Below are 24748 nucleotides of genomic sequence, written 5' to 3'. Positions count from 1 at the left end.
CTTTGCAAGCTACAACGTCATTTAACACCAAAGAAGCAGCAGAGACAGTGCTATGACCTGACCTGAAACCAGACTGATGGACACTTACAATTCATTTTGAGTGTTGATTAAAAATGTTAAAAATGTCACTAGGAAAGACAGTTTAGAGATCGGGATATAATGATCCATGTCAGAGGGGTCACCACCTTTGTGGCGGACAGGGGCCTTCCAGACCCTGGGGATAGCACCCCAGATAAGTGTCAGGTTGAAAATATGTGTCAATGACTTCACAATCAGGGGAGCAGAAAGCTGCAGCAAGAAAGGATCAAGCAAATCAGCCCCAGTGGATAAAAAAAAAAAAACATAAATCTTAAGATGGGCATTTAGCACATCACAAGTAGAGAGTTGTTGAAATGAAAACAAAGATTCACTAGAAATGGACTGATCTTCCATAGAGCCAACTGGAGGCTGGGAGAGGGAAGAGCCGTTGATTGACTGACCAGTAGTGCTGAGCGATTAACCAACTAATTGAACAACTAATTGACCGACGTCGGTTCAATTACTTGAATTCCATTTAGTTCGTTAATTTTTTGTGTGAGCCCAATGCGCCCTTCCTCTAGAGCAGGGATGGGCAACTTTGATGGCGGTGGAGGCCACAAAAAAACATATGTTTTAGAGTTAATTTGAGGGTGTTTACATCCAAATTGGGTGAACGGTGTAGGAATTACAGCACTTTTTATATGTGGTCCCCCACTTTTTAAGGGACAAAAAGTAATTGGACAACTGGCTGCTCAGCTGTTCCATGGCCAGGTGTGTGATTGGCTGCTCAGCTGTTCCATGGCCAGGTGTGTGTTATTCCCTCATCAGTTCATTTACAAGTCAGCAGATAAAAGGTCTAGAGTTGATTTCAAGTGTGGCATTTGCATTTGGAATCTGTTGCTGTTAACCCTCAATATGAAGTCCGAAGAGCTGTCACTGCCAGTGAAGCAAGCCATCATTAGGCTGAAAAATCTAAACAAATCCATCAGAGAGATGGCAAAAACATTAGGTGTGGCCAAATCAACTATTTGGTACATTCTTAAAAAGAAAGAACGCTCTGGTGAGCTCAGGAACACCAAAAGGCCCGGAAGACCACAGAAAACAACCGTGGTGGATGACAGAATAATTATTTCGCTGGTGAAGAAAAACCCCTTCACAACAGTTGGCCAAATCAACAACACCCTCCAGGATTATTGATGAAGGGTTTTGAGGCTGATTCCTTGACCTGTCAATGTTTTTTAATTGCTGTTTTATGATTTTGTTATGTTCCTGTGATGTCTATGGATGTTTACTAGATGACCTGTGGTTGTTCATGTTGTCCGTCTGTAACTGTGTAATGACTTGGTGCTGCCTGTCTTGGCCAGGACGCTCTTGAAAAAGAGATTTCAAATCTCAATGATCCCTTCCTGGTTAAAAAAAAAAAAAGGTTAAATAAATAAAAATAAGAAGAAGAATGACTACAATTTTTTTTTTGGGCTCAGACACAGATCTCTGGGCAGATTCAGCTGCTATCTTAGGTCAGATACACATATACAGACCATATTGAGAGAGAAATGTTCACATCACCACGACAAGAGGGACAGAGACAGTTGGTGAAAGTATGCCTTATCTACTTTGGTCCTCTGTAGCTCAGCTGGTAGAGCACGGTGCTTGTAACGCCAAGGTAGTGGGTTCGATCCCCGGGACCACCCATACACAAAAATGTATGCACGCATGACTGTAAGTCGCTTTGGATAAAAGCGTCTGCTAAATGGCATATTATTTAAGAACTAGTCAGATGATTTAGTCAGACAGCTCTGCAGCATATTTAGGCAGGCTAGCTTTAATAGGAAGAGTAAAGGCTGTACAGTATGGAGCACACAGGTAACGTCAGATGGTATGTCTGGCTGACTGACTGCTACTGCCAGAGCAGAGTTGAGACGATGACTTTAAGGAATTAAAAATAATATAAAGTCATCAAATAAAAACTAAGTAATATACACAACTGAAATATTGTATTATTTCATAGTAATTTCCTATTTTTCTATTGATGTCTACCCAATGTGGACCTGACAGAGACAATGGAATATTTTAAATGTTTTGGCAATTCAATGTTCCCTATTCTTGGGTTTGTAAATACCATTAAAAATCATTTTTTTGTTATAATCGAACCGAAACCGAATCGACCTCAAAAACCACTAATTGCTCAGCACTACTGACCAGAGTCAATTAAACTACAATTGATTTCAAATAAATGGCCTGCAGATATAAAATGTTGATTAAAAGCATCACTTATCTCAGTAATGATGCCAGAGTCTGACACAACTTGCTTAGGCAGAAGAGGACTGGTCACCCCTCAGAGCCTGGTTCCTCTCTAGATGTCTTCCCAGGTTCCAGCCTTTCTAGGGACTTTTTCCACCGTGCTTCTACGTCTGCATTGTTTACTGTTTGGGGTTTTAGGTTTCTGTATAAGCACTTGATTTTTATTTATTTCTTATTTTAAAGCAGACACTCTTATCCAGAGCGACTTACAGTTAGTGAGTGCATACATGTTTTTTTTGTTTTTTTTAATACTGGCCCCCGTGGGAAACGAACCCACAACTCTGGCGTTGCAAGCGCCATGCTCTACCAACTGAGCTACACGGGGCCCACTTTGTGACAACGACTGATGTAAAAATTGTTTTAATAAATCAATTTGATTAATGTGATAGAATTGTAATGCTTCAGTGCATTAACTGTCTTCCAACATGTTGACGGATCACCAGCAGTCTGAGATAGGACTTAGAAAGTAGCAGGATTAAACTTTCTTAATTGAGGAGGTGCATTTAGTTCTCAATTGCCTGACAAGCGGCCAATCAGCTACAGAGTCAGTTTTTCTAGACTTGACCCAGGCCTGATTTCTCAAGATCAAAAAGTTCTACAGAGAACCAAAGAATTGTTATATTTTTTACTCTAAAGCGTTTAAAGGGTGTGTGTTTCTTCTAAAATCATGGCGTCTGCCTTTTACAATCCGTATGCTATGTTAATCTAATTTGTCAATTAAATGATGCAATTGTCAATAAAACGTATGTATGAAGATACCCGTCTCGTTATGTTTACAGCATGCAGATCTGCTCTCTCATGTCTGAGCTGCCTGTGATGAAGATATAATTCCACTGGGGGGCGGTCATACCAAAGAAAAAAGTTCCTCTGCCCCCAAAACAAAATTCGGTATAGTATTCCCTCAAACAGAGGCTTCTGGATTGCTGCAAAAATATTTTTCAAACGTGAGCATATTAAACTCTCCTGAGCATATGCTAATGAGAGTTGAAGAATGTAGGCCGATATTATTTTATTTTCAGAGAAGCAATAGCAAATTGACTGTGAGTCTAGACTACATTTCCCATCCATCCCCAAAATATAGATTTTCTTTTTTCTTTGCGTTCCTCTGTCCCAGCATGTCGTGACGTGCATGAGCTCAGCTGGTAGGTCAGATGCCTTCATGCAACAACAAGTCAAATCAAGAAGAATTGATAGCTAGATAGATATTCTATGACTCAGTTACTCGGTAGCTTTGAGGTTTATTACGAGCTAGTTAATAGTAAAAAAAAAAAATATTGGGTGACTACGTCAATATTTCGAATAGAAAAGTAATGTTGTGTAGCTACTTTCTTTACAAGGTTTTTAGCTAGAAATCGATTGCAAAGTGTCTTTCAGCGCTAAACCACACTTGGTTTGCTGGCGTGAGTTTACCAGCATCTCTGTCTGTTTGTTGTCGATACAAACGGAGTGCCAACGCCTTTTTCTGTCTCTCTGACTGGGGGAAACTTATCGTGGAAGCACCCGAACGTTTTGTATTTCTCCCCAACAACTTATGAACGGTAGCTGCCATTCAAACTAGATCTTCAAGAAACCTCAAGTAAGTGTTAAAAATGGGTTGCACGATCAGCCAAGAGGACAAAGCAGCGATGGAAAGGAGTAAAATAATTGATCGGAACCTACGAGAAGACCGAGACAAAGCATCCAGGGAAGTGAAACTTCTGCTACTTGGTAAGTCATAGCTATCGTTGTATTTTTAGAAAGTTTTCTATTTTCCCCAACTAAAAAGGAGTGACAATATAGCACCAGAATCTACAGGGAGAAAATGCTTTGTTTGTATTAGTTAATTTGAGCGTTCTTTGCTTGCTTTCATGTGATCTGATCTCAGTTGATTAACGTTACTTCCTGCAACATTATTTTATATATGTGACATCTGAATTCTATGTAGTTGAGGAGCTTTCTCCACTTGTTCAATAAACTCTTATGTATCCCATATATGTCATTTTTCCCCCAATTGATTATGCTCTAATCCTTATTGGCATTGCTAATCCTATAACACGCACACACACACACACACACACACACACACACACACACACACCTACACACAGTCTCTGTCAAATACAGCTGTTATATTATGACCATTGCCTAAGCTTAGACATGCTGCTGAGTTTGTATCAGTTGTAAGTAAATCGCGCTCTTGGCCGTTTCCTCTCCTGCCTCCCCTCACTGCTGTAGAGCCTCTTAGAGCGACACTTCAGAATGCAAACAAACACCACCTCTCAATGGAAGTGTATTAACACTACAAAGTGTCGACTATGGTGGCAAATAAAAAGCCAATGCTTATGTTCATTGTGATGGAGTTGTGGTAAGGATAAACAACATTCCTGCCATGAATCAGGTGTTTGTGGTCTAGTGAGATTTGCATAGAATGTGTCAGGACAGTGGGGGGAGATGGAGCAGTTATTTTTATACCTTATGGTCTGCCCTGGGTCAGGTAAACAGATGACAAGTTTGACTATAATCTTCAGAACATACTACCTGCTAAGGAAGACATGATGTCAAGAAGAAACATGTTAGCCTTGCCCCTCCCCTATAACGCATGTTGTTGCCAATGGCGCCAATAAGTAGAAATATAGCTAGGATATCACACTGTGTGAGAAAACAACTTATGTTTATTAATAGTGGGACGTGTGAAACGTTATACAGTACAGTCTATGGGTACAGGCTAGGCACAATGCAGTTAGGGTTTGGCATGGGTCCTCAGATCCTCAAAAAGTTAAACAGCTGCACCATCGAGAGCATCCTGACTGGTTGCATCACCGCCTGGTATGGCAACTGCTCGGCCTACGACCGCAAGGCACTACAGAGGGTAGTGCGTACGGCCCAGTACATCACTGGGGCCAAGCTTCCTGCCATCCAGGACCTCTATACCAGGCGGTGTCAGAGGAAGGCCCTAAAAATGGTCAAAGACTCCAGCCACCCTAGTCATAGACTGTTCTCTCTGCTACCGCACAGCAAGCGGTACCGGAGTGCCAAGTCTAGGTCCAAAAGGCTTCTTAACAGCTTCTACCCCTAAGCCATAAGACTCTTGAACAGCTAATCAAATGGCTACCCGGACTATTTGCATTGTCCCCCCCACCCCCTCTTTTACGCTGCTGCTACTCTCTGTTTATTCTCTATGCACAGTCACTTTAACTCTACCTACATGTACATATTACCTCAATTACCTCGACTAACCGGTGCCCCTGCACATTTACTCTGTACCGGTACCCCCTGTATATAGCCTCACTACTGTTATTTTACTGCTGCTCTTTAATTATTTTTTAAAACGTATTTTTCTTAAAAACTGCATTGTTGGTTAAGGGCTTGTAAGTAAGCATTTCACTGTAAGGTCTACACCTGTTGTATTCGGCGCATGTGGCAAATACAATTTTATTTGATTTAAATAGGCCTAAATATCTAGTGGAAACTTTCATTTTATTTGGAGCTCTCTGTACTGACCAACCACACAGCTCTGTCTACTGACCAACCACACAGCTCTCTGTACTGACCAACCACACAGCTCTGTCTACTGACCAACCACACAGCTCTGTCTACTAACCAACCACACAGCTCTCTGTACTGACCAACCACACAGCTCTCTGTACTGACTAACCACACAGCTCTCTCTACTGACCAACCACACAGCTCTCTGTACTGACCAACCACACAGCTCTCTGTACTGACCAACCACACAGCTCTGTCTACTGACCAACCACACAGCTCTGTCTACTGACCAACCACACAGCTCTGTCTACTAACCAACCACACAGCTCTCTGTACTGACCAACCACACAGCTCTCTGTACTGACTAACCACACAGCTCTCTGTACTGACCAACCACACAGCTCTCTCTACTGACCAACCACACAGCTCTCTGTACTGACCAACCACACAGCTCTCTCTACTGACCAACCACACAGCTATGTCTACTGACCAACCACACAGCTCTCTGTACTGACCAACCACACAGCTCTCTGTACTGACCAACCACACAGCTCTCTCTACTGACCAACCACACAGCTCTCTGTACTGACCAACCACACAGCTCTGTCTACTGACCAACCACACAGCTCTGTCTACTAACCAACCACACAGCTCTCTCTACTGACCAACCACACAGCTCTGTCTACTGACCAACCACACAGCTCTGTCTACTAACCAACCACACAGCTCTCTCTACTGACCAACCACACAGCTCTGTCTACTAACCAACCACACAGCTCTCTCTACTAACCAACCACACAGCTCTCTCTACTGACCAACCACACAGCTCTGTCTACTGACCAACCACACAGCTCTCTGTACTGACCAACCACACAGCTCTCTGTACTGCCAACCACACAGCTCTGTCTACTGACCAACCACACAGCTCTCTGTACTGACCAACCACACAGCTCTCTCTACTGACCAACCACACAGCTCTCTGTACTGACCAACCACACAGCTCTCTCTACTAACCAACCACAAAGCTCTCTGTACTGACCAACCACACAGCTCTGTCTACTAACCAACCACACAGCTCTCTCTACTGACCAACCACACAGCTCTGTCTACTGACCAACCACACAGCTCTCTCTACTGACCAACCACACAGCTCTCTCTATTGACCAACCACACAGCTCTCTCTACTGACCAACCACACAGCTCTGTCTACTGACCAACCACACAGCTCTCTCTACTGACCAACCACACAGCTCTGTCTACTGACCAACCACACAGCTCTCTGTACTGACCAACCACACAGCTCTGTCTACTGACCAACCACACAGCTCTCTGTACTGACCAACCACACAGCTCTCTCTACTGACCAACCACACAGCTCTCCGTACTGACCAACCACACAGCTCTGTCTACTGACCAACCACACAGCTCTGTCTACTAACCAACCACACAGCTCTCTGTACTGACCAACCACACAGCTCTCTCTACTGACCAACCACACAGCTCTGTCTACTAACCAACCACACAGCTCTCTGTCTACTGACCAACCACACAGCTCTCTCTACTGACCAACCACACAGCTCTGTCTACTGACCAACCACACAGCTCTGTCTACTAACCAACCACACAGCTCTCTCTACTGACCAACCACACAGCTCTGTCTACTAACCAACCACACAGCTCTCTCTACTAACCAACCACACAGCTCTCTCTACTGACCAACCACACAGCTCTGTCTACTGACCAACCACACAGCTCTCTGTACTGACCAACCACACAGCTCTGTCTACTGACCAACCACACAGCTCTCTCTACTGACCAACCACACAGCTCTGTCTACTGACCAACCACACAGCTCTCTGTACTGACCAACCACACAGCTCTCTGTACTGACCAACCACACAGCTCTCTGTACTGACTAACCACACAGCTCTCTGTACTGACCAACCACACAGCTCTCTCTACTGACCAACCACACAGCTCTCTGTACTGACCAACCACACAGCTCTCTCTACTGACCAACCACACAGCTCTGTCTACTGACCAACCACACAGCTCTCTGTACTGACCAACCACACAGCTCTCTGTACTGACCAACCACACAGCTCTCTCTACTGACCAACCACACAGCTCTCTGTACTGACCAACCACACAGCTCTGTCTACTGACCAACCACACAGCTCTGTCTACTAACCAACCACACAGCTCTCTCTACTGACCAACCACACAGCTCTGTCTACTGACCAACCACACAGCTCTGTCTACTAACCAACCACACAGCTCTCTCTACTGACCAACCACACAGCTCTGTCTACTAACCAACCACACAGCTCTCTCTACTAACCAACCACACAGCTCTCTCTACTGACCAACCACACAGCTCTGTCTACTGACCAACCACACAGCTCTCTGTACTGACCAACCACACAGCTCTCTGTACTGACCAACCACACAGCTCTGTCTACTGACCAACCACACAGCTCTCTGTACTGACCAACCACACAGCTCTCTCTACTGACCAACCACACAGCTCTCTGTACTGACCAACCACACAGCTCTCTCTACTAACCAACCACACAGCTCTCTGTACTGACCAACCACACAGCTCTGTCTACTAACCAACCACACAGCTCTCTCTACTGACCAACCACACAGCTCTGTCTACTGACCAACCACACAGCTCTCTCTACTGACCAACCACACAGCTCTCTCTATTGACCAACCACACAGCTCTCTCTACTGACCAACCACACAGCTCTGTCTACTGACCAACCACACAGCTCTCTCTACTGACCAACCACACAGCTCTGTCTACTGACCAACCACACAGCTCTCTGTACTGACCAACCACACAGCTCTGTCTACTGACCAACCACACAGCTCTCTGTACTGACCAACCACACAGCTCTCTCTACTGACCAACCACACAGCTCTCCGTACTGACCAACCACACAGCTCTGTCTACTGACCAACCACACAGCTCTGTCTACTAACCAACCACACAGCTCTCTGTACTGACCAACCACACAGCTCTCTCTACTGACCAACCACACAGCTCTGTCTACTAACCAACCACACAGCTCTCTGTCTACTGACCAACCACACAGCTCTCTCTACTGACCAACCACACAGCTCTGTCTACTGACCAACCACACAGCTCTGTCTACTAACCAACCACACAGCTCTCTCTACTGACCAACCACACAGCTCTGTCTACTAACCAACCACACAGCTCTCTCTACTAACCAACCACACAGCTCTCTCTACTGACCAACCACACAGCTCTGTCTACTGACCAACCACACAGCTCTCTGTACTGACCAACCACACAGCTCTGTCTACTGACCAACCACACAGCTCTCTCTACTGACCAACCACACAGCTCTGTCTACTGACCAACCACACAGCTCTCTGTACTGACCAACCACACAGCTCTCTGTACTGACCAACCACACAGCTCTGTCTACTGACCAACCACACAGCTCTGTCTACTGACCAACCACACAGCTCTCTGTACTGACCAACCACACAGCTCTCTGTACTGACCAACCACACATCTCTCTCTACTGACCAACCACACAGCTCTGTCTACTGACCAACCACACAGCTCTCTGTACTGACCAACCACACAGCTCTCTGTACTGACCAACCACACAGCTCTGTCTACTGACCAACCACACAGCTCTCTGTACTGACCAACCACACAGCTCTGTCTACTGACCAACCACACAGCTCTCTCTACTGACCAACCACACAGCTCTGTCTACTGACCAACCACACAGCTCTGTCTACTGACCAACCACACAGCTCTCTCTATTGACCAACCACACAGCTCTGTCTACTGACCAACCACACAGCTCTCTGTACTGACCAACCACACAGCTCTGTCTACTGACCAACCACACAGCTCTGTCTACTGACCAACCACACAGCTCTCTCTACTGACCAACCACACAGCTCTCTGTACTGACCAACCACACAGCTCTCTCTACTGACCAACCACACAGCTCTCTGTACTGACCAACCACACAGCTCTCTGTACTGACCAACCACACAGCTCTCTCTACTGACCAACCACACAGCTCTCTCTACTGACCAACCACACATCTCTCTCTACTGACCAACCACACAGCTCTCTCTACTGACCAACCACACAGCTCTCTGTACTGACCAACCACACAGCTCTCTGTACTGACCAACCACACAGCTCTCTGTCTACTAACTAGGGTTGAATATTTTCCCGGTATTTTACAAATGTTCCATCCCGAGAATAAATCACCGGGTAACCTGGTACCGGAAGTGTCATTCAGAAGCATTATAAAGCATATAAATAGGCCTATGTCTGGATTTGATTCGAGTTTTGTTTGAAAATGTAATCCTGATGCTACCTGGGCCGGATGAGCCATACATTAAATACATTTTATAAACCATACATTAAATACATTTTATAAACCATACATTAAATACATTTTATAAACCATACATTAAATACATTTTATAAGCCATACATTAAATACATTTTATAAGCCCCCCAAAAAAACCTAATGATTGTGCCGTTATCCAATACATATATGATATAGGCTACTGCACATTTCGCACAACAGAAAAACATAAAAGCCCATAGATATAGCTAGCTATATGCTCTCTTGGGTAAATAAATGAAACTAGGCTAATCTTGTGTGAACTGTATTACTGTATTGTATTATATGGACTGGAATTATGCACATCGTTCAAACCACGATAAAGCAGAGAGAGAACATGGGATTCTGGTGCACATTCTGGGCCTACAAAGTTACAAGTATAGGCTAGTGAATTTGATTAACATTTTTGAAATATAATGGGGCTCTATTTGTATAATTAGTAGGCTGACACGTACACCTTTCATAATATTCCCCCTAATGTTATTAGCATTTACATTTACATTTTAGTCATTTAGCAGACGCTCTTATCCAGAGCGACTCACAGGAGCAGAGGACACACATCTCTGGGCAGATTCAGCTGCTATCTTAGGTCAGATACACATATACAGACCGCATTGAGAGAGAAATGTGCACGTCACAACGACAAGAGGGACAGAGACAGTTGGTGAAAGTTTGCCTTATCTACTTTTTAAGAACTAGTCAGATGATAAAAAATGTATGCACGCATGACTGTAAGTCGCTTTGGATAAAAGCGTCTGCTAAATGGCAAATGATTATTATTATTATTTAGTCAGATAGCTCTGCAGCATATTTAGGCAGGCTAGCTCAATAGGAAGAGTAAAGGCTGCACAGTATGGAGCACACAGAGAACATTAACATTTTAGTCATTTAGCAGACACGCTTATCCAGAGCAATTAGGGTTAAGTGCCTTGCTCAAGGGCACATCGACAGATTTTTCACCTAGTCGGCTCGGGGATTAGAACCAGCGACCTTTCGGTTACTGGCACAACGCTCTTAACCACTAAGCTACCTAGCCTACGTCCTCTTTCTCTCTCTATTGTTGCTTTATTCTTTCCTCTCTTTCAACAGTTAAATGAAATACGTTTCGTTGTCCTTATCTTCATCATTCTAATGACATCCTTGAATAATATAGGACTAGAATTAGATGCAGAAGGCTCTGAATAAATAACTGCTGTAGCCTAACGCCGTCGCTCGTTCCCTCTTCTTTCAAACTACCCCAAGATTTCTATTGGCTCCCGTATTTAACATTCAGAAGAAAAAAAAAGCGCTTGAGTACCTCTTCGAAATAGTCTATTGGTATAAGAAATGCCAAAGAATAATGTCCAGCGAGCTATCCTAGTCTAGCGTTTCCTGCATGGGACTCCAAGAGCTAAAGAGCGTTTCTTATGTAGAGGCCAGCAGGGCACGGGTGGTTGCGTATTGCGCAAGAGACAGAGGCTATAAGTTAGACTCTTTATTATGCATAACTCATCATTAATTAGCTAAATATAAGGCTAATAGTGCATTTAATGTATTACCTGAATGAGGTAGGCTTTATAGCAATCTAGAACAGGATGATCTATTTTGGAGGCAATTTGAGTGGAATTGATGGAGAGACTGCGAGAGCGTGCACTGATTTAAAGCAACGATAATCGAGTGATGGGCTGTTTTAAAACGATTCACCTCCCCCGAAAGCCGGATGGAGATGGGTAAATTAGACGTGCATTCTGTCTTTATATTAAACTATGCTGCAGCAAATGTAGGCCTGTCACGAGAAAAACAGTTTACCATGATGAGATGATAGGTCTACATGCATTGTCACCATGATGAGATGATAGATGCATTGTGAGCTGCGCTCCATACTGAGATGGGCTGTCTGTCCCCACCCTGAGCGTTAACGCTTCATCATGCAGAGGCCGTAGAGAAGCCAGATTTAGACATCACATATAATTTAACAGTTCCATTTCACGCCATGCTGGTCATATAAATAATGTATTATAATTTACCGGTTTCCCACAGTTATTTATCCCAGGAAAAGGGAGTGGTTTTGGGTGGTAAATCTCAGGAACCGGGTTGACACCATTCAACCCTACTACTGACCAACCACACAGCTCTCTGTACTGACCAATCACACAGCTCTGTCTACTGACCAACCACACAGCTCTCTCTACTGACCAACCACACAGCTCTCTGTACTGACCAACCACACAGCTCTGTCTACTGACCAACCACACAGCTCTCTGTACTGACCAACCACACAGCTCTCTGTACTGACCAACCACACAGCTCTCTGTACTGACCAATCACACAGCTCTGTCTACTGACCAACCACACAGCTCTCTGTACTGACCAACCACACAGCTCTCTGTACTGACCAACCACACAGCTCTCTGTACTGACCAACCACACAGCTCTGTCTACTGACCAACCACACAGCTCTCTCTACTGACCAACCACACAGCTCTCTCTACTGACCAACCACACAGCTCTCTGTACTGACCAACCACACAGCTCTGTCTACTGACCAACCACACAGCTCTCTGTACTGACCAACCACACAGCTCTGTCTACTGACCAACCACACAGCTCTCTCTATTGACCAACCACACAGAAAAGTGGTTTTCCATTTCCAGGCTCTGTCCTCATTTCTCTCTCCCAGGCCTGGCATGGAACAAAGGGAATTTATTGGGGAAAAACAAGGGAGCTGTTAGGACTATAGCCTGGTCCCAGATCTGTTTGGAAGTTGGCTATACAGTATTAGGCCTAGGATAATAACTGATCTGGGACCAGGCTATTAGGATTATTTTCCCCGCCCAACACGAAACCAAATCACAGCTCCCTTGGAAGACCGGAGAGTCGTTAGGGTAGGCCCGAAGTCCCAAAAGACACACTAATCCCTATGTAGTGCACTACATTGCTATGGGGGCCCTGGTCTAAAGTAGTGCACTATAAAGGGAACAGGGTGCCATTTGGGACTCAACCTTAGTGTCCAGTTAAATTCATCCTTGTGCTAGACCACATGAATGTGATTCACGACTAACTTCCTCCATTCAAAACTCCTTCTAACTCAGTCTTAGGCTAGCCTGCAAGTGAAATGGTCTTGCATGTGAAAAGTCGCCCTAGGTGTACTGTAGGTTTGGGTAATAAAGGCTACAACTTCTTTTGTTTTTATGTCATCTTGTTATCGCACGTTCAAAACTCCTGCTAAACTGAGGCTTGTTCTGAGGCTGTGCTTTTACTTAAGAACATGTGAAAGGTCCCCAAGGATACTCTTTTTAAGTTTAGATGGCGAAGTCTGAAATGCACAAGATAATCCATAAATGTTAACGTGATCACGTAGTCCTAACAGCGGGAGCACTTTGCAGTTCCAAAATAGAATTCTGTCAAACACACACCATGTCAAATCTGGTGAATGTTGCTATTTCAAGGCAAATTGTTATAGTATTAGAAGGTTAGTGAATGAGAAAGTTAGTAGAGAAGACGCAATCAAAACCAAGCTTTTCCTCTCTAATAATCTCCACCCCTGACCTAAAGCTTTTTTTGTTGCTTTACAGAGTTGTCCTGACACGGTGCAGAACACAGTAGCTGATTATGAAGCCTTAATTCCTCAAACTGTCTGGAAGGGAACAGATCATGAACAGATCATTTAGATGTAGATTCCTTAGCTGAAAGACAAGCGGTTATTGTTATATTGATTCCCTGTCCAAACCTCTAAATGATAGCCAGTCCAACCACTATAGTTCTGTCCACCCCCAACTCCAACTGTGTTGTGGCCTCCCTGTCTAATGAGAGCTAGCCTGAATACTGTGGCTCTCGAGTTGAAACACTTTCATACTATGCTGTTCCCACGCTGATTCAACCCTCCATGTTTATGGAGATGAATGTCTCTCTGTGGTGATCTGTGCTCTGTTTAGGAGACGAGCGCTCACGCTTCATGTTCTTCTATCCTCGTGGGGACCTAAAATTAATTTCCATTCAAAATCCTATTTTCCCTAACCGCTAACCCTAATTCTAACCCTAAACCTAACCCCTAAGCTTAAAATAGCCTTTGTCCTCATGGGGACGTGGGAAATGTCCCCACGAGGGAGAATCTTCCTTGTTTTACTATCGTTGTGGGGAATTTTGGGGATTTTAGATACCCACAAGGAAAGAAGAACCCACACACACACACACACACACTTGTTTTTCTATCCTCTTGGGGACCTAAAATTGATTTCTATTTTCCTTAACCTAACCTTAACACCTAATTTGAACCCTAACCCCTAACCTTAGAATAGCCTTTGTCCTCGTGGGGACGTGTTTGTTGTTTTACTATCCTTGAGGGGACTTTTTGGGGATTTTAGGTCCCTACGAGGACAGAAGGACAAGACTACACAAGAGCGCTCACACGCAAAAAACGCAAACACATCTTTTTGTTAACAAAATAGTTCTACAGTAGCAGACTCGGACAGCTAATCCTCATGTCAATATAGGCAACTGTATGTTTCCTTTCCATTTCAAACAGACCTTCAATAATATGGTTGAGTTGTTTGTGTGCCCTCTGTACTACTGAACACCCTACAGTACAACATGATATCTGGGATTGGCTCTTGTGCGGCAATGAATGGAAAAAAACTAAAAAACATTTCCTTTCATAAATGATATTGTTGGCTAGATATTTTTTATTGTTGTTCATGGAAGGGATAACATACTGGAGTACTGCAGTCTGCAGCATCTCACATGCACAGTATTGTTAAGTCAAGTACTACCTCATTACAGTGAACTGACATTCGTTAGGCCATCCCTATATACAGTAGGGCCGGGACGATACCATTATTGCGATTTTATCTTTTTCCATGGCAAAAATGAAAACACGAAGCTGACCAAACTCTTTGGTCCTTTTTAAAACCTGCTGTATGTAAAACAGTGTGTGCTATGGGGGGGGGGGGATGACAACATTATGGGCTGTTTTCCTAAATAAAGTTACAGCCGCTTGGTGTTTTGTTTCTTTGCCGATATCGATACTGGTATGGTCCCTGCCCTAGTGTACAGAAATACTCCCATTCTCCTTCTGTCTCCTCTTTTTAAGGGACGCTCCATTGATATCTGACCGACACTATCCAAGCTTTCCCTTTAGTGCCTGGCGGCTCTACTGCACTCTCACATCCCAGGCTGCATCATGGTATAGTTCTGTCTATGAGGATTCTTCCACATGATACCAGTGCCCCATGCGCCTTCCTGTAGCCCAATGCACACTGCACTATAAATATGGGCCGACGAGAGAGTCTGATTTCACAGGCAGAATCTAGCTACCTTCTCTTGTTTAACAGCGCACAACAAACCTCTGCCCAGCTGGTGCATCCAATAGCCCACCAGTATCTCTACTAGATGCTTCTCGAACCCTATACACCCTCATTCTGCTTTCACGCAAACCGCTACAAAAGAGATTTCACCATCTTGCTCAGTATCCAGATATGAAAACGTTGATTCGCCTAAAACAAATTATTCTTGGACTAGGCTATTTTTTCAGTCAGTAAAAGGTTTGACTATGTTAAAACATCATCACATTGAGCTCATTGCCTGTGCTTCACAACACCATCACCATCATCTTGGCTGTGCAGAACCATATAATTAATCATTAGAATAGTGTAATTTAATAGGATCTTATGTAAAGAGCAGCCAGACAGGTTGATGACAGCATCCTAATCTTTCATCTGTATTTCATCTCGCTTCAAAAGTCTTAAAATAGCCACACAGCATGCTCCTATCAGAGAGAGAGAGAGAGAGGGAGAGACACACAGCACGCTCCTATCAGAGAGAGACAGACAGCACGCTCCTATCAGAGAGAGAGAGACAGCACGCTCCTATCATATAGCGAGAGAGCAAGAGACACAGCACGCTCCTATCAGAGAGAGAGAGACACACACACACAGCACGCTCCTATCAGAGAGAGAGAGAGAGAGAGACACACACAGCACGCTCCTATCAGAGAGAGAGACAGCACGGTCCTATCAGAGAGAGAGAGAGAGACACACACACACACACAGCACGCTCCTATCATAGAGACAGACAGCACGCTCCCATCAGAGAGAGAGAGAGAGAGAGAGAGAGAGACAGAGCACGCTCCTATCAGAGAGAGAGACAGACAGCACACTCCTATCACAGAGAGACAGACAGCACGCTTCTATCAGAGAGAGAGAGAGCAAGAGACACACAGCACGCTCCTATCAGAGAGAGAGAGAGACAGCACGCTCCAATCAGAGCGAGAGAGACAGCACGCTCCAATCAGAGAGACACAGCACGCTCCAATCAGAGCGAGAGAGACACAGAACGCTCCAATCAGAGCGAGACACAGCACGCTCCAATCAGAGAGAGAGAGAGAGAGAGAGAGAGACACACAGTACGCTCCTATCAGAGAGAGACAGACAGCACGCTCCTATCAGAGAGAGCGAGACACACACAGCACGCTCCTATCAGAGAGAGAGACAGACAGCACGCTCCTATCAGATAGAGAGACAGACAGCACGCTCCTATCAGAGAGAGAGAGACAGCACGCTCCTATCAGAGAGAGAGAGAGCAAGAGACACACAGCACGCTCCTATCAGAGAGAGAGAGAGCAAAAGACACACAGCACGCTCCTATCAGAGAGAGAGAGAGACAGCACGCTCCAATCAGAGAGAGAGAGAGCAAGAGACAGACAGCACGCTTCTATCAGAGAGAGAGAGAGCAAGAGACACACAGCACGCTCCTATTAGAGAGAGAGAGAGACAGCACGCTCCAATCAGAGCGAGAGAGACAGCACGCTCCAATCAGAGAGACACAGCACGCTCCAATCAGAGAGAGAGAGAGACGGCATGCTCCAATCAGAGAGAGAGAGACAGCACGCTCCAATCAGAGAGAGAGACAGCATGCTCCAATCAGAGAGAGAGACAGCACGCTCCAATCAGAGAGAGAGACAGCACGCTCCAATCAGAGAGAGAGACAGCACGCTCCAATCAGAGAGAGAGAGACAGCACGCTCCAATCAGAGAGAGAGAGACAGCACGCTCCAATCAGAGAGAGAGAGACAGCACGCTCCAATCAGAGCGAGGGAGACACAGCACGCTCCAATCAGAGCGAGAGAGACACAGCACGCTCCAATCAGAGCGAGAGAGACACAGCACGCTCCAATCAGAGCGAGCACGCTACAATCAGAGTGAGAGAGACACAGCACGCTCCAATCAGAGCGAGAGAGACACAGCACGCTCCAATCAGAGCGAGAGAGACACAGCACGCTCCAATCAGAGCGAGAGAGACACAGCACGCTCCAATCAGAGCGAGAGAGAGAGACAGCACGCTCCAATCAGAGCGAGAGACAGCACGCTCCAATCAGAGAGAGAGACAGCATGCTCCAATCAGAGCGAGAGAGACGGCACGCTCCAATCAGAGCAAGAGAGACGCAGCACGCTCCAATCAGAGCGAGAGAGACACAGCATGCTCCTATCAGAGAGAGAGGAAGAGAGAGAGAGATACAGCATGCTCCAATCAGAGAGAGAGACAGCACGCTCCAATCAGAGAGACACAGCACGCTCCTATTAGAGAGAGAGAGACACACACAGCACGCTCCTATCAGAGAGAGAGAGAGAGAGAGAGAGACAGAGCACGCTCCTATCAGAGAGAGAGACAGACAGCACGCTCCTATCAGAGAGAGACAGACAGCACGCTTCTATCAGAGAGAGAGAGAGCAAGAGACACACAGCACGCTCCTATCAGAGAGAGAGAGAGACAGCACGCTCCAATCAGAGCGAGAGAGACAGCACGCTCCAATCAGAGAGACACAGCACGCTCCAATCAGAGCGAGAGAGACACAGAACGCTCCAATCAGAGCGAGACACAGTACGCTCCTATCAGAGAGAGACAGACAGCACGCTCCTATCAGAGAGAGCGAGACACACACAGCACGCTCCTATCAGAGAGAGAGACAGACAGCACGCTCCTATCAGAGAGAGAGAGACAGCACGCTCCTATCAGAGAGAGAGAGAGCAAGAGACACACAGCACGCTCCTATCAGAGAGAGAGAGAGACGGCATGCTCCAATCAGAGAGAGAGAGACAGCACGCTCCAATCAGAGAGAGAGACAGCATGCTCCAATCAGAGAGAGAGACAGCACGCTCCAATCAGAGAGACAGCACGCTCCAATCAGAGAGAGAGACAGCACGCTCCAATCAGAGAGAGAGAGACAGCACGCTCCAATCAGAGAGAGAGAGACAGCACGCTCCAATCAGAGAGAGAGAGACAGCACGCTCCAATCAGAGAGAGAGAGACAGCACGCTCCAATCAGAGCGAGGGAGACACAGCACGCTCCAATCAGAGCGAGAGAGACACAGCACGCTCCAATCAGAGCGAGAGAGACACAGCACGCTCCAATCAGAGCGAGAGAGACACAGCACGCTCCAATCAGAGCGAGAGAGACAGCACGCTCCAATCAGAGAGAGAGAGACAGCACGCTCCAATCAGAGAGAGAGAGACAGCACGCTCCAATCAGAGCGAGAGAGACACAGCACGCTCCAATCAGAGCGAGAGAGACACAGCACGCTCCAATCAGAGCGAGAGAGACACAGCACGCTCCAATCAGAGCGAGAGAGAGAGACAGCACGCTCCAATCAGAGCGAGAGAGAGAGAGACAGCACGCTCCAATCAGAGCGAGAGACAGCATGCTCCAATCAGAGCGAGAGAGACGGCACGCTCCAATCAGAGCAAAAGAGACACAGCACGCTCCAATCAGAGCGAGAGAGACACAGCATGCTCCTATCAGAGAGAGAGGAAGAGAGAGAGAGATACAGCATGCTCCAATCAGAGAGAGAGACAGCACGCTCCAATCAGAGAGACACAGCACACTCCAATCAGAGCGAGAGAGACACAGCACACTCCAATCAGAGAGGGAGGGAGAGAGAGACCTCACGCTCCTATCAGAGAGGGAGAGCGAGACCGCACGCTCCTATCAGAGAGAGAAAGACGGCACACTCCAATCAGAGAGAGAGAGACAGCACGCTTCAATCGGGGAGAGAGACACAGCACGCTCCTATCAGAGAGAGCGAGACAGCACGCTCCAATCAGAGAGAGAGAGAGACAGCACGCTCCAATCAGAGAGAGAAACAGCACGCTCCAATCAGAGAGAGAGACAGCACGCTCCAATCAGAGAGAGACAGCACGCTCCAATCAGAGAGAGACAGCACGCTCCAATCAGAGAGAGACAGCACGCTCCAATCAGAGAGAGACACAGCACGCTCCAATCAGAGAGAGACACAGCACGCTCCAATCAGTGCGAGAGAGACACAGCACGCTCCAATCAGAGAGAGAGAGAGCATGCTTCAGAGAGAGAGACACACAGCACGCTCCTATCAGAGAGAGAGAGACCGCACGCTCCAATCAGAGAGAGACAGCACGCTCCAATCAGAGAGAGACGGCACGCTCCAATCAGAGAGAGAGAGAGCATGCTTCAGAGAGAGACACACAGTACGCTCCTATCAGAGAGAGCGAGACACACACAGCACGCTCCTATCAGAGAGAGAGACAGACAGCACGCTCCTATCAGATAGAGAGACAGACAGCACGCTCCTATCAGAGAGAGAGAGAGCAAGAGACACACAGCACGCTCCTATCAGAGAGAGAGAGACACACACAGCACGCTCCTATCAGAGAGAGAGAGAGACGGCATGCTCCAATCAGAGAGAGAGAGACAGCACGCTCCAATCAGAGAGAGAGACAGCATGCTCCAATCAGAGAGAGAGACAGCACGCTCCAATCAGAGAGAGAGACAGCACGCTCCAATCAGAGAGAGAGACAGCACGCTCCAATCAGAGAGAGAGAGACAGCACGCTCCAATCAGAGAGAGAGAGACAGCACGCTCCAATCAGAGAGAGAGAGACAGCACGCTCCAATCAGAGAGAGAGAGACAGCACGCTCCAATCAGAGCGAGGGAGACACAGCACGCTCCAATCAGAGCGAGAGAGACACAGCACGCTCCAATCAGAGCGAGAGAGACACAGCACGCTCCAATCAGAGCGAGAGAGACACAGCACGCTCCAATCAGAGTGAGAGAGACACAGCACGCTCCAATCAGAGCGAGAGAGACACAGCACGCTCCAATCAGAGCGAGAGAGACACAGCACGCTCCAATCAGAGCGAGAGAGACACAGCACGCTCCAATCAGAGCGAGAGAGACACAGCACGCTCCAATCAGAGCGAGAGAGAGAGACAGCACGCTCCAATCAGAGCGAGAGACAGCACGCTCCAATCAGAGAGAGAGACAGCATGCTCCAATCAGAGCGAGAGAGACGGCACGCTCCAATCAGAGCAAGAGAGACGCAGCACGCTCCAATCAGAGCGAGAGAGACACAGCATGCTCCTATCAGAGAGAGAGGAAGAGAGAGAGAGATACAGCATGCTCCAATCAGAGAGAGAGACAGCACGCTCCAATCAGAGAGACACAGCACGCTCCTATCAGAGAGAGAGAGACACACACAGCACGCTCCTATCAGAGAGAGAGAGAGAGAGAGAGAGATAGAGCACGCTCCTATCAGAGAGAGAGACAGACAGCACGCTCCTATCAGAGAGAGACAGACAGCATGCTTCTATCAGAGAGAGAGAGAGCAAGAGACACACAGCACGCTCCTATCAGAGAGAGAGAGAGACAGCACGCTCCAATCAGAGCGAGAGAGACAGCACGCTCCAATCAGAGAGACACAGCACGCTCCAATCAGAGCGAGAGAGACACAGAACGCTCCAATCAGAGCGAGACACAGCACGCTCCAATCAGAGAGAGAGAGAGAGAGAGACACACAGTACGCTCCTATCAGAGAGAGACAGACAGCACGCTCCTATCAGAGAGAGCGAGACACACACAGCACGCTCCTATCAGAGAGAGAGACAGACAGCACGCTCCTATCAGAGAGAGAGAGACAGCACGCTCCTATCAGAGAGAGAGAGAGCAAGAGACACACAGCACGCTCCTATCAGAGAGAGAGAGACACACACACAGCACGCTCCTATCAGAGAGAGAGAGAGACGGCATGCTCCAATCAGAGAGAGAGAGACAGCACGCTCCAATCAGAGAGAGAGACAGCACGCTCCAATCAGAGAGAGAGACAGCACGCTCCAATCAGAGAGAGAGACAGCACGCTCCAATCAGAGAGAGCGAGACAGCACGCTCCAATCAGAGAGAGAGAGACAGCACGCTCCAATCAGAGAGAGAGAGAGACAGCACGCTCCAATCAGAGAGAGAGAGACAGCACGCTCCAATCAGAGAGAGAGACAGCACGCTCCAATCAGAGCGAGGGAGACACAGCACGCTCCAATCAGAGCGAGAGAGACACAGCACGCTCCAATCAGAGCGAGAGAGACACAGCACGCTCCAATCAGAGCGAGAGAGACACAGCACGCTCCAATCAGAGCGAGAGAGACACAGCACGCTCCAATCAGAGCGAGAGAGACAGCACGCTCCAATCAGAGAGAGAGAGACAGCACGCTCCAATCAGAGAGAGAGAGACAGCACGCTCCAATCAGAGCGAGAGAGACACAGCACGCTCCAATCAGAGCGAGAGAGACACAGCACGCTCCAATCAGAGCGAGAGAGACACAGCACGCTCCAATCAGAGCGAGAGAGAGAGACAGCACGCTCCAATCAGAGCGAGAGACAGCACGCTCCAATCAGAGAGAGAGACAGCATGCTCCAATCAGAGAGAGAGAGACAGCACGCTCCAATCAGAGCGAGAGAGACACAGCACGCTCCAATCAGAGCGAGAGAGACACAGCACGCTCCAATCAGAGAGGGAGGGAGAGAGAGACCTCACGCTCCTATCAGAGAGAGCGAGAGACACAGCACGCTCCTATCAGAGAGAGACACAGTACGCTCCTATCAGAGAGAGACACAGCACGCTCCTATCAGAGAGAGAGAGAGACAGCACGCTCCTATCAGAGCGAGAGAGTCACAGCACGCTCCTATCAGAGAGACACAGCACGCTCCTATCAGAGAGAGAGAGACACAGCACGCTCCTATCAGAGAGAGAGAGTCACAGCACGCTCCTATCAGAGAGACACAGCACGCTCCTATCAGAGAGAGAGAGAGACACAGCACGCTCCTATCAAAGGGAGAGAGCGAGAGAGACAGCACGCTCCTATCAGAGAGAGAGAGAGAGAGAGAGGGACACAGCACTCTCCTATCAGAGAGAGAGAGAGAGAGGCAGCATGCTCCTATCAGAGAGACATCACGCTCCAATCAGAGAGAGAGACCCATCACGCCCCAATCAGAGAGAGAGACACATCACGCTCCTATCAGAGAGAGAGACAGCACGCTCCTGTCAGAGAGAGAGAGACAGCATGCTCCTATCAGAGAGTGTTTTACGTGTACATCGTAAAACACCAAATAATTTATGCAGAGCAGAATTATGCCAATACCCGCTAATTATCAAAATCCAGAAAAGAGCCGTTAAATTCTACAACCACCACCTAAAAGGAAACGATTCCCAAATCTTCCATAACAAAGCCATCACCTACAGAGAGATGAACTTGGAGAAGAGTCCCCTAAGCAAGCTGGTCCTGGGGCTCTGTTCACAAACACAAACAGACCCCACAGAGCCCCAGGACAGCAACACAATTAGACCCAACCAAATCATGAGAAAACAAAAAGATAATTACTTGACACATTGGAAGGAATTTACCAAAAAACTGAGAAACTAGAATGCTGTTTGGCCCTAAACAGAGAGTACACAGTGACAGAATACCTGACCACTGTGACTGACCCAAACTTAAGGAAAGCTTTGACTATGAACAGACTCAGTGAGCATAGGCTTGCTATTGAGAAAGGCCGCCGTAGGCAGACCTGGCTCTCAAGAGAAGACAGGCTATGAGCACACTGCCCACAAAATGGGGTGGAAACTGAGCTGCACTTCCTAACCTCCTGCCAAATGTATGACCATATTAGAGACACATATTTCCCTCAGATTACAGAGATACACAAAGAATTCGAAAACAAACCCAATTTTGATAAACTCCCTTATCTACTGGGTGAAATACCACAGTGTGCCATCACAGCTGCAAGATTTCGTGACCTGTTGCCACAAGAAAAGGACAACCAGTGAAGAACAAACACCATTGTAAATACAACACATATTTATGTTTATTTATTTTCACTTGTGTACTTGAACTATTTGCAGATAATATGACATTTTAAATGTCTTTATTCTTTTGGAACTTTTGCGAGTGTAATGTTTACTGTATTTTTTTGTGTTTATTTCACTTTTGTTACTTATCCATTTCACTTGCTTTGGCAATGTAAACATATGTTTCCCATGCCAATAAAGCCCTTTAAATTGAAATTGAATTGAGAGAGAGACACAGCATGCTCCAATCAGAGAGAGACAGCACCCTCCTATCAGAGAGAAAGCGAGAGAGAGACATCATGGTCCTATCAGAGAGAGAGAGACAGCACGCTCCTATCAGAGAGAGAGAGACAGCACGCTCCTATCAGAGAGAGAGAGAGACACAGCACGCTTCTATCAGAGAGAGGGAGACAGCACGCTCCTATCAGAGAGAGACACAGCACGCTCCTATCAAAGAGAGACAACACGCTCCTATCAGAGAGAGAGACAGCACGCTCCTATCAGAGAGCGAGAGAGAGACAGCACGCTCCTATCAGAGAGAGAGAGAGAGACAGCACGCTCCTATCAGAGAGAGAGACAGCACGCTCCTATCAGAGAGAGAGAGACAGCATGCTCCTATCAGAGAGAGAGAGAGACACAGCACGCTTCTATCAGAGAGAGGGAGACAGCACGCTCCTATCAGAGAGAGAGACAGCACGCTCCTATCAGAGAGAGAGAGACAGCAGGCTCCTATAAGAGAGAGAGAGACAGCAGGCTCCTATCAGAGAGAGAGAGACAGCACGCTCCTATCAGAGAGACAGACAGCACGCTCCTATCAGAGAGAGAGAGACAGCACGCTCCTATCAGAGAGAGACAACACGCTCCTATCAGAGAGACAGACAGCACGCTCCTATCAGAGAGAGAGAGACAGCACGCTCCTATCAGAGAGAGAGACAGCACGCTCCTATCAGAGAGAGAGAGAAAGGGACACAGAATGCTCCTATCAGAGCGAGAGAGTCACAGCACGCTCCTATCAGAGAGACACAGCACGCTCCTATCAGAGAGAGAGAGAGACACAGCACGCTCCTATCAAAGGGAGAGAGCGAGAGAGACAGCATGCTCCTATCAGAGAGAGAGAGAGGCAGCATGCTCCTATCAGAGAGACATCACCTTTCAATCAGAGAGAGAGACCCATCACGCCCCAATCAGAGAGAGAGACACATCACGCTCCTATCAGAGAGAGAGAGACAGCATGCTCCTATCAGAGAGTGTTTTACGTGTACATCGTAAAACACCAAATAATTTATGCAGAGCAGAATCCAGAAAAGAGCCATTAAATTCTACAACCACCACCTAAAAGGAAACGATTCCCAAACCTTCCATAACAAAGCCATCACCTACAGAGAGATGAACTTGGAGAAGAGTCCCCTAAGCAAGCTGGTCCTGGGGC

At 46.9% G+C, this 24748-nt stretch overlaps 1 protein-coding gene across 1 annotated transcript in view; it reads left to right on the top strand.

Moving 5' to 3' along the window:
- The first annotated feature begins 3442 nt into the window (after positions 1–3442).
- The window catches only part of LOC121537723 (guanine nucleotide-binding protein G(i) subunit alpha-3), a 71058-nt gene continuing 49752 nt past the window's right edge, over positions 3443–24748 (top strand). Inside the window, exon 1 of the mRNA XM_045207295.1 lies at positions 3443–4026. Within this exon, the coding sequence (XP_045063230.1) occupies positions 3909–4026 (118 nt within the window). The 5' untranslated portion in view covers positions 3443–3908. The remainder of the gene's footprint in view (positions 4027–24748) is intronic.

The sequence above is a fragment of the Coregonus clupeaformis genome, chromosome 24 (genome assembly GCF_020615455.1).
Source record: "Coregonus clupeaformis isolate EN_2021a chromosome 24, ASM2061545v1, whole genome shotgun sequence".
Taxonomy (NCBI): domain Eukaryota; kingdom Metazoa; phylum Chordata; class Actinopteri; order Salmoniformes; family Salmonidae; genus Coregonus; species Coregonus clupeaformis.
The sequence above is the reverse complement of the archived record's forward strand: the minus strand, read 5'-3'. Positions and strand labels throughout refer to the sequence as shown.